At 48.5% G+C, this 10,629-nt stretch overlaps 1 protein-coding gene across 1 annotated transcript in view; it reads right to left on the bottom strand.

Moving 5' to 3' along the window:
• Positions 1 to 3,006: 3,006 nt before the first annotated feature.
• The window catches only part of FCGBP (Fc gamma binding protein), a 38,604-nt gene continuing 30,981 nt past the window's right edge, over positions 3,007 to 10,629 (bottom strand). The window contains exons 16-19 of the mRNA XM_059904086.1: positions 9,929 to 10,128; positions 6,844 to 7,227; positions 3,294 to 3,562; positions 3,007 to 3,172 (exon numbers count right to left, since the gene is read on the bottom strand). Coding sequence (XP_059760069.1) covers positions 3,163 to 3,172; positions 3,294 to 3,562; positions 6,844 to 7,227; positions 9,929 to 10,128 — 863 coding nt within the window. The 3' untranslated portion in view covers positions 3,007 to 3,162. The remainder of the gene's footprint in view (positions 3,173 to 3,293; positions 3,563 to 6,843; positions 7,228 to 9,928; positions 10,129 to 10,629) is intronic.

Here is a 10,629-nt window from a genome sequence, read left to right as displayed (position 1 = left end):
TGGTGACTGTGGCAGCCCCGAGATCCCAGGCCAGTGGGGGAGAAAGGCCCACCCCCATAGAGTGGCAACCCCAAAACCACAGCCCCTGCAGAGTCTCAGTTCCATGCGTCTCACTGTCTGCCCATCACCTCCTGTCTTTCCAGCTCACTCCCTCTAAACCTATTGCTCCGAGGAGCCTTCACCCCCATAAGCTGACCTCCTTTTCCCTGCCCCTCACCCCCTTGTGACCACAGTACTCTCCCCACCCAGCCCGATTCCTCATCCAGTGTTCTCTCCTTCGCTCACACCCTCAAACTTCTAACTTTATCTTTTGCACCCAGTTGAGTCCACTCTCCACCTCCTCCGCACCTGCTCACTGGAAGCTGAATATGGATGGAGAAAAACCCACACCCACCCTGGCTGGTCTCACTTCGCATTCACGACCACAAACCCAAGTGGGCCCTAATGCGGCCCAGCCATCCTATCGCATGTCCCTAATTAATTCATTCTCTCATTTCCTTTTTTTTCTTAATAGTATGGGTAATGTGCTCATTTTAAAATGCCTGATTAAGGCATAATTTACATACCATCAAATCCACCTATTTTAAGTGTATAGGTCCACACATTTTAGTGAATGTGTACAATTGTGCGCCCATCACCGCAATCCAGTTTCAGAACAGATCCATCATCCCATTTCATACAAACAAAACCATACAACATGTAGCCTTCTGCGTCTGGCTTTTGTCACTTAGCATCATGTTCCAAATGGTTGCATGTGTCAGTAGTTGGTTCCTTTTCATTGCTGAGGATTCATCGTGTGGCTATACCGCATTTCGTTTGTCTGTCCACCAGTCGAGCATTCGAGATGTTTCCAGTGTGCAGGTTATTAATGCTGCTATAACCATTCACTTACAAGTACCGGTGTGGACAAATGCTTTCATTTTTCTTGAGAGGAGTCCCAGGAGTCAAATGGCTGAGTCACGTGATCAGAGTATGTTTACCTTTTTAAGAAACTGACACACTTTCCCAAAGCAGTTGGACTCATTTTCTTGAAGGATTGTTTTGCGCTCTCTCTTCTCATCAGACCTCAAAACTTTCTCTTTCTTTCTTACTCTTAGCTGATGACCTTGCTTCCCACTTGCATGAGAACATACAAGCAATCATAAGAGAACTGCAGTATCCTCCTATCCCCGTATCTACCAGGCAACGGCACCGTTACCTCCTGTGCCGTAAAAGAAAACTGTTTTTGTGCTCATACACTTCACTTCTGACACCAAATGTATCTCCACACCAAGCAACTCTCCAGTTCTCTGCAGACTCCACCTGCTGACCTATAATTTAATTCAGTTCGGACACTAACTACCCGGAGTTGCATCAGACCCCACAGGTTAAGGACGGAAAGGAACAGAGGAAATCACTTTAAGTGAGGTGGTTGTGGAAGCCCTCTCTAAGGTAGCAACATGTAAGTGGACATTTGAAGGATGAGAAGCACCTAGTCATGTGATGACAGCTTTTCACAAAGGAATGAAGTGAAAAATTTTGCCATGTTCAATACCCTGAAAGATCAGGTTCCCAAATCGTAGTTAGCAGGAAGTACAGTGATAGGAGATGAGTCAGAAGAGGTTAACAGGGGCCTTGTAGGACAAGGTGAAGGAATTTGATTTTATGACAAGATAAATTTATAGCCAGTGGTCCTATTTACATGTAAAGAAGAGTCCTCTAGTGGCTGTGAGGATGAATTACAGGCAGGGAAGAGCAGATGGTAGGCTATTGTTGTTGACATGAGTGAGGATGGTGGTGACAGTGGGCACAAGAAGAAAGACAGACAGATTTCAGGTGTGTTTTGATACCATCCAAAAAGATTTGTTGATGAACTGAATAGATGGCAAAGGGGAGGGAAGAAGCAAGAACATTTCCCCATTTTCTGGCTGCTAGACTGAGGATTGGTAGTGCTATTCACTGAGGTGGGGAAGACCACAACAGGCAGGGCACGAGACAGGTTTCAAAGGGAAGAGAGACTTCAATTTTTGACTTGTAGTTTGGATGAACACATTAAATCCTTGCTCCAACTCTGAGAGGTAGGTACTATCCTTAGTTCTACTTTATTTTTTAAATATTTATTTATTTGGCTGCACCGGGTCTTAGTTGTGGCACGCAGGATCTTCGTTGCGGCATGCAGGATCTTTAGTTGCGGCATGCAGGATCTTTAGTTGCAGCATGCAGGCTCTTAGTTGTGGCATGCGGGATCTAGTTCCCTGACCAGGGATTGAACCTGGGCCCGCTGCTTTGGGAGTGCAGAGTCTTAACCACTGGACCACCAGGGAAGTCCCATCCTTAGCTCTACTTTAAATATGATGCTTTTGGCTGAATGTTTGTGTCCCCTCAAAATTCATGTGTCGGAACCTGTCTCCAATGTGATAATATTTGGAGGTGGGGACTTTGGGAAGTGATAGGTTGTAAGGGTGGAGCCTTCATGAATGAGATTAATGCCTTTATAAAAGAGGCCCAGAGAATACCCTTGTCCTTCCAACAAGGGCGCGTGACATAGCCACCTATGAACCAGAAAGCAGGCTCTTACCAGACACCGAATCTGCTGGTGCCTTGATCTCGGACTTCCCAGCCTCCAGAACTGTGAGAAATTTAAACTTTTGTTGTTTATAAGCTACCCATTTTATGGTATTTTGTTACAGCAACCTGAGTGGACTAAAACGTATGAGGAAACATTAATGTGCCAGGGTTATAAATGATAAAGTCAGAATCTATTGATCTTTCTTTTCATTTTCTACTTCTTCCGTCCAATTATTCATCTTCTCATCCATCCATTTTTCTAATCCTCCATTTCTCCATTTTCCCATTTCCCCACCCATCTTATGCCCAATCTACCCATCTATCTCCATCCATCCATCCCCTCACCTGCCAACAAATATTCATCATGTGCCAGATTCCCCAGGCATCTGACACCTGCTGTGCAGGAAGGAAAGTCAGGGATGAGAAGACATTAGACAGACACATTGGTATGCAGCTTAGCTTAAGCTATTTATTCAATGCTTTCACAGTTGGCCTCAGTGGCTCAGCAAAGGGGTAGAGTGGATGAGGGACATACAGTGACAGAGTGCATCCTTCAATTATTGCAACCTCCAGGAGGTTCGGGTCCTGAAGTCCTCATTCCCGGTGGATGACTGCTCAGTCCTGACTGCAAGAGACAGACACTTAGCACTTTTTGTAGACTGAGCACCCACCCCGACTGCCCCTTTCCCATGAGGACCCAGGTGCCCCTGCTCCAAGTAGCCTGGCTTCCAAGCTACATTCCTCACCATGGGGAGAAGTCCTGTGCTCTCCACTTCTCCAATGCTGTCTCCTGGGAGTCATGCCCATCGTTGGTCTGGTCTGCGTCAAAGTTTCCGCAGGCCCCACACAGCATCCCGGCATGGTCATCGCTGACCACCACAGCCAGCTGCCCATGGGTGCCAAGCTGCACCCGAACCCCCGCCTTCTGCTGGACTAGCACGGAGCCATCCGGATTCCGACTCACGGACACAGATGTTAACACCTCAGCTGGGAGACCCACTTGGAGACCATTCACCTGGTGGTTGGGGGAGGGTGGGTGAAACACAGAGGTGAGGCTGGAACCACAGGAGAGCTGGGGTGTTACTAGGATGGAGACCCCAGGGAAGACAACAAGTTCAAGGAGTAAAAGCAGAGAGGCGGATTCTGAGAGAGATGAAGACCTGGATGAATGCACCAAATGGAGAGATGGAAACCTAAGGTAGTTGGAGATGTGGATGGATGGATGGAAGGACAGAGAGTGGATGGATGAACAGATGGATCAGTGCATAAGCAGGCGTGCACACAACATTCCAAGGGCGGCCGGGGTTGGGGGGAAGCACTTGTACCGGATAAACAAACAGTCAGTCAAACCCCAGCATCATCCTGTCTGATTCTAGTTTTCAAAAGAAAAGAACACTTGAGCATGTCCTGTAAGTTACTGGTTCCCTAACAAGGCAACTTCATCCCTTAATTTTTCAATGCTGATGTCTGAAGACAAGTAATGACCTAGCAAGTATAATAATCATGTGAGAAAATGACTATTTCTCCATTACTGGCTGTGGACTCAGTAACCTTGTGAGCTTTTCCCTTTAAATAACTGTTGTCTGTTGGTTTTTTTTTAAAAATAAATTTATCTATCTATCTATCTATCTATTTATTTACTTATGGTTGCGTTGGGTCTTCATTGCTGCACACAGGCTTTCTCTAGTTGGGGCAAGTGGGGGCTACTCTTTGTTGAGGTGCGCGGGCTTTTCATCGCGGTGGCTTCTCTTGTTGCGGAGCACAGGCTCTAGGTGCATGGGCTTCAGTAGTTGTGGTGCACGAGCTCAGTAGTTGTGGCTTGCGGGCTCTAGAGCGCAGGCTCAGTAGTTGTGGCACACGGGCTTAGTTGCTCTGTGGTATGTGGCATCTTCCCGGACCAGGGCTTGAACCCGTGTGTCCCCTGCATTGGCAGGCGGATTCTTAACCACTGTGCCACCAGGGAAGTCCCGTTGTCTGTTTTCTTCGATGAGTTAACCCTTCTAAAGTTATATTCCCTAGCAAGCCTTGTTTCAAAGAAAAGTACTTTTTTTCTAAATGCTTTTTTATGTGACTCTTCCTCTGCCAGATGATTGGAGAGTTGGGTAGATAGACTGGAAAGATAAGTCGATAGGTCTGAAAAGATGGATGGATGGGTGGGTGAATAAATGGATGGATGGAAGGAAGGAATGGAGGGAGGGGAGGGGGGAGGAAGAGAGGGAAAAAGGAAAGAGAGGTGGAAGGAGGAAAGAAGAAGGATAGTTGGAGAGATGGATGGAAAGTTTCACCTGGCTGCAAGCTTCGACGATATAAGAACTGGGTCTGAGTTATCTGTGTTACCCAGCATGTGGCCTGGCGCGGAGGCAACAGGGATGAATGTATTCACAGAACCAAACGTTTCCTGGGTACCCTCTTGGTGCCAGGCCCTGATCTGGGTACCGGTGACAAAGTGATGATCAAGATGAACAGGATCCCTGCCCACCTGAGGATTATATTCTAGTAAAGCAGAAAGGCAACAAACACAAAGAAATAATGGATAACCTCAGATAGTGATAAGCACTTGAAGGAAATAAAACAGAGTAACAGCACTGAGTCTGGGATGGAGTCAGAGCTTCCATTGGTAGTTGGGAAAGGCCTCTCTGTAGAAGCGATGCCAGAACTGAGGTCTGAAGGATGAGAAGGAGCCAACTCTTAGAACATCTGCATTGCAGCAGTGGGAACAGCGAATGCAAAGGCCCTGAGGTGGGAACAAGCTTGCTCTGTTGTATGAATAGAATAAAGGTCAGCTTGGCTTATTATCAGCACAGCCAATGAGGGAAGGAGTTGTAGGAAATGAGGTTGGTGAGGTTGGCAGCAGTCCGATCACACAAGGCCATGGAAGGGAGGTGGCTTGAGTTTGGAATGTTGTTCTGGGAAGTCACTGTAGAGTTTTAAGCAGCAGAATGCCCTGATCTGATTCACATTCCTAGAACATCTGCTGTGTAGAGAATCGTTTCTTGATAGAGGAGCGAGGGAAGGTCAAGAGTAGGGGTCTGTTCACCCGAATTATGGATCAAGCAGAGGGCCAGAGAAAAAGAGTGACTGGTCCAGATTACACTAACAAGAGAACTCAAGCTTCCCTGCTTTCAGCAGGGCTGAGTCTCGGACCACCTCGATGCATTGGTGGAGGGATGTAGACAGACCATTCACTGGGGGAGAAGTGTGTGGAGCATTGGCTTTATCGCCCCACTAGACCCAGAAGACACCAGTGGGTGTCTCTGCCATCAATGAACAGGTCATGGAAACAGAGACATGGGAACTTTAGGGCAGCCTGACATCTGTGTTTGGGTCTTAGGCTCTATTACTTGGGCCACGGCTGATTAGACTCTGAGTCAGCATCAGCCCTCAGTTCAGCCAGATTCTCTCTCTAGAAATTTGGAATTGGGGTGGTGAGAACTGTGGGGTTTGGCAAATGCAAGGCAGTGGTAAGTCAACAGAAGTCAAGGGGCAGAAGGGAGGACCCACTGGGGCTGGAATGGACTCATGAGGCAAACAATGACAGGCCTGAGGGGGCCCTAAGAGCAAGCTGAAAGACGGCTGAGGGAAGGGTCAAGTGGCCTGGAATTGAGAGAGTCCAAAGGATGTTCCCACTGAGCAGGGCACCTGGAGTCCATCTTGGTCCCTTATATCCACACAGTCACCACCACACTCCATTCCCATCAAAGTGGTTCAGAGCCTGGGTGCTGGTGGGTTCAAAGCCTGGATCTCCCAGGTACTCTCTGAGTGACTTGAGTAAATGATGTCACCTTTTGGGGCCCTAGTTTCCCCTCTGTGTAAAATGGGGATAATAATAGTCCCTGTCTCATGAGTATGTTGTGGGGAGTCACAGAGAATGAAGCTGATTTGGTGGACAGCAAGTCTAAAACACAGAGGTACAAATCTCGATGACACTGCCAGGCACCTGGATCCAGCCACTCCTGAAGCTCTGCCCCTGGATTTTCTAGTTATGTGGGCCAATCAATTCATTTTTACTCAAGGCACTCTGAATTTGGTTTTCTGTCACTTGCAACCAACAGAGTCTTGATTAACACTAAAATCAAAACTAGTAAGTTACTTGAATGTGTTTTTGCTCTTCAAGAGCTCAGCCAGAATAGAGGGACTAAGTTTGAAGTATTGACACAAATACAAATCCAGAGAAACAAACTGCAGAGATCTGTAAAGAAAACAGACAGCAAGACAGATGGCCTGCCAGGAATGTAGGGACACTGCAACAGGAAGAACAAAGCCCGGGGGAGACATGCCCCCTGTGTCCAGGCTTACCCACACGCCCTTGTTTCGGGTCACGGTCACCAGTCCATCCTGGAAGAAGATGTGAACCCGGCCCAGAACTTCAGCTTTGCCGTTGCAGGGCCAGACATCAGCGACCACACGGTACCACGGGACGGTCTCCTGTAGTCCTGGGCAGCGGAAAGAGAGCTCGTAGATGCCGGGGGAGCTGACGGCACTGCGGGCCCCATCGAAGGTGGTGAGGTTGGCATCCACAGAGAGGGAACAGAGGCCATGGGGGACCCAGCAGTCCCGGGCCCCAGCCTGGACCTCGCATACGCGGCCTGACGGACAGCTGGCCGCCTGGCACGTCAGGCCGGAGCTTGAGGAGCAGGAACAGCGCTCGCTGCAGTCTGAGGTCAGCAGGGAGGAGTTCACCTGTGCACAGAAAGGGGCCAGGTTACAGTGGTGTGGTGGACTGCAAAATCAGACACAACCCTTCAACCCTCTGGATCCATGCAGAGTGACTTTGCAGTAGCTCCCATTAAGAAATGGAGTTTATTTCCCCTTCCTCACGAATCTGGGCTGGCCTTACGACCATGCCTTGGTTATTACAATGCAGCAGAAGCAACGCTGTGCCAGGTTCAAGCCTGGACCTCAAGAGACCTTTCAGCTTTCCTCTCTCTTTCTCGGAACCTGCCCAGACACCACGGGCCAGCCTGCCTGAGTATGAGAGACCCCGTGGAAGAGAGACAGCCAGCCCTCAGCTGACCCACTGGGGGGCCACAGATGTGTGAGTGAGCCCAGGGGATGGCAGAAGAACTGCCCTGCTGATCCCAGCCCAAACTGCAGAGCTGCATAATTGTGAACTAAACAAACCGTTGTTTTAAGCCACTATGTTTTGGGGGTGGTTTGCAACCCAGCAAAAGCTAACTGATACAGGTAGGAGTGGGCACTGGAGATATTCCAGAGTCCTGGCACCCCCAGCCTAGAACAGAGGGCCCTGGAAACCCAGTTCCAGGAAATGGACTTTCTCCTGGTTTTCTCCTGTCTGAGTGGCTGTTCTTTCTTCACTGCATTTTCAAGTTCCTCCTCATCTCCCGAATCCTGAACACTATCCTGCCCAGGGCTTAGTCCTCAGAACTATTCTTTCTCTATCTACCATTTACCACCTGGTGATCTCACCAAATCTCATGAAGACTAAAAGCAGTGTCTGATCCTCAGTTGCACTCTGGCCCAGGGTGTGGGTCGGGTGGGGGTAATTGTTATAGAGACCATTATTGGGACAACAGGTGAAATTCAAATAAAACCTTTACGTTAGATAACAGTATCGAGTCAGTATTAATTTTCTGACTTTGAATTGTACTGTGGTCAGATCAAATGAGTTTTTTTATTCTTAAGAAATCCTTGCAAAAGTATTTAGCGGTAAAGGGGTACTATGTCTGCATCATACTCTCAAATGGTGCAGGAAAAGCAGTATGTGTGTATGCATACAAACATATATATATATATATATATATATATATATATATATATATATATATGGAGAGAGAGAGAGAGAGAGAGAGAGAGGGCATGATAGTGGCAAAAAAGGTCAACATTCGAAGTACCTGAGTAAAGGGTAGGCAGGAGTTCTTTGTACTATTCTTGCAATTTTTCTTAAATTTGAATTATTTAAAAATAAAAGTTTGAGAACTTTAAACAAAATGAATACATTTAATTAAAAAAAATTACCATCTCTATACTGATGACTCTCACATTTATGTCTCCAGCCCAGACCTCTCCCCTGAATATCAGACCCACAAATCCAAGAAACCTTCTAGCATGGGCAGAGCGGTCAAGGCTGGCATGGGGAAGCAGAGGGGTCTGTGGGAGTCCAGAGGAGGAGCCTAACCCAGCCTAGGGGATCAGAGAGGGCTTCCTGTAGGCGGTGAGGCCTGAAGGAAGGAGTAGGAGGAGTTTGGCATCTTCTTCCGCAGAAGTCCTACACTTCTAGACACTCTAGCCTACCTTTCTGCCGTTAATAAAACTGGGAGGAACGGGGAAGGGATGTGGTAATCCATCTTTCCTTTATTTGATAAATATGCTTTTGAAGAAGCAGGACAGCCTAGTAGTTCAGAAGGTGAGCCCAGGCTGCTGGGGTGTGCATCCCAGACTCCCCACTTGCTAACGGGTAGCCTTGGGCTGACTTCTCTTTGTCATCCATAAAATGGGGAAAATAACAATAGTACGTGTCTTGTAGAATTGCTGTGACTATCAAATGACGTCTATGACAAACTTGGTGCATAGTAAGAGCTCAAAAAATATCAGTCACAAAAGTAAATCAATTATTAACTTTCGATTCCCATTATTAAATGACTGTAGCTGTGCTGCTGTAAATTACTATTATTTTTACTGAGTGTGATGAACATTGAGGGTGAGGCCCAGTGCTCAGTGAGTGCCTTTCAAGCACAATCACCCCCGATTCCTCAGACACCTATGGTGCAAGGATGATGATTAACCCCATTTTACAGATGGAGAAAATGAGGCTCAGGAAGGAGACTGTAGTAGGCCCGATAATGGCCTCCCCAAAGACATCAGGTCCTAGACCCAGTAAATGTTACCTTATATGGAAAAAGGGTGTTTGCAGTTGTGATTAAGAATCTTGAGATGTTGAGATTACCCTGGGTGGGCCTTAAATACAATCAAGTGTATCCTTATAAGAAGGAGCCAGAGGGAAATTTTATGACACAGAAGAGGAGGGGAAATGTGACATGGAAGCAGAAATTGGAGTGATGTGGCCATAAGCCAAGGAATGCCTGCAGCCACCAAAAGCTGGGAGAGGCAAGGAACAGGTTTTCCCCTAGAGCCTCTGGAGGGAGTGCCGCCCTGCCGACATCTTGCCCCAGTTATCCTGATTTCTGTCTTCTGGTCTCCAGAACTGTGAGAGAATAAATTTCTCTTGTTTTAAAGCACCGAGTTGCGGTCATTCGTCACAGCAGCCACAGGAAACTAACACAGGAACGTTACTAACATTGAGTCACACAGCAGGGAAGTGGTGGCAGCCTCTCTGTCCCCATCCTCGAGGCGGTCAGCACAGAAACTCTGAGTCCCCCTCAAGCACCTCCACCCTCCCTGCCCATCTCAAGCTCCTGCTTACCGGCAAGTATCGGCCGTCATGGGTGCAGCCGCAGTCTTGGACAGGGATGCAGACACCCTGGGACAGCAGGAAGCGGTCGTCACACTCACAGCCCTCAAAGCAGCGGGTGGTGCAGCCCGTGAGGCCAGAGAGAGCCGCACAGGAGCCCTGGCAGGAGCGCGTGCAGACGGAGTAGTGGCTGTGGGCAGGGCACTGGAGCGCTGCGGAGAGAGAAGGCAGGGTGGCGTCACACCTACACACGGCCACTGAATAACGAATGGGGCCTACTGCACACCCAGCTCTGGGCTGCCAGTGCTGGGGACACAGCAAGGAAGACAGCTCCAGGCCCTGCCCTATGGAGCTCATGTCAGTGGGACAGATAGTGATGGCCCAGGGCTGCACTGGGGAAATACAGACAGAAGGTCCGGGCCAGGGTGCGGGAAGCAGAGGCAGAGGGGTCAGGGCCAGGATGGGAGCTGTGAGGATGCAGGGGGAGCAACCAGAGTGAGGGTCTGGGCTCTGGCTCAGCAACTGGTGGATGGTGTGGCTGCCCCGAGATGAGGACCAGGATCAAGGAATAGGAGGTGTGTGAGGGACCCTGAGGGCACCAAGTGGAAAGTGTCCAGGAGGTCACTGGACCCATGAGGCTGGCAGTCAGGAGAGAGGTCAGACATGGAGACAGACAGTGTCTACTGCCAGCACCGAGGACAAATCTAAGGCTA

Source organism: Balaenoptera ricei, chromosome 19 (assembly GCF_028023285.1).
Source record: "Balaenoptera ricei isolate mBalRic1 chromosome 19, mBalRic1.hap2, whole genome shotgun sequence".
Taxonomy (NCBI): Eukaryota; Metazoa; Chordata; class Mammalia; order Artiodactyla; family Balaenopteridae; genus Balaenoptera; species Balaenoptera ricei.
The sequence above is the reverse complement of the archived record's forward strand: the minus strand, read 5'-3'. Positions and strand labels throughout refer to the sequence as shown.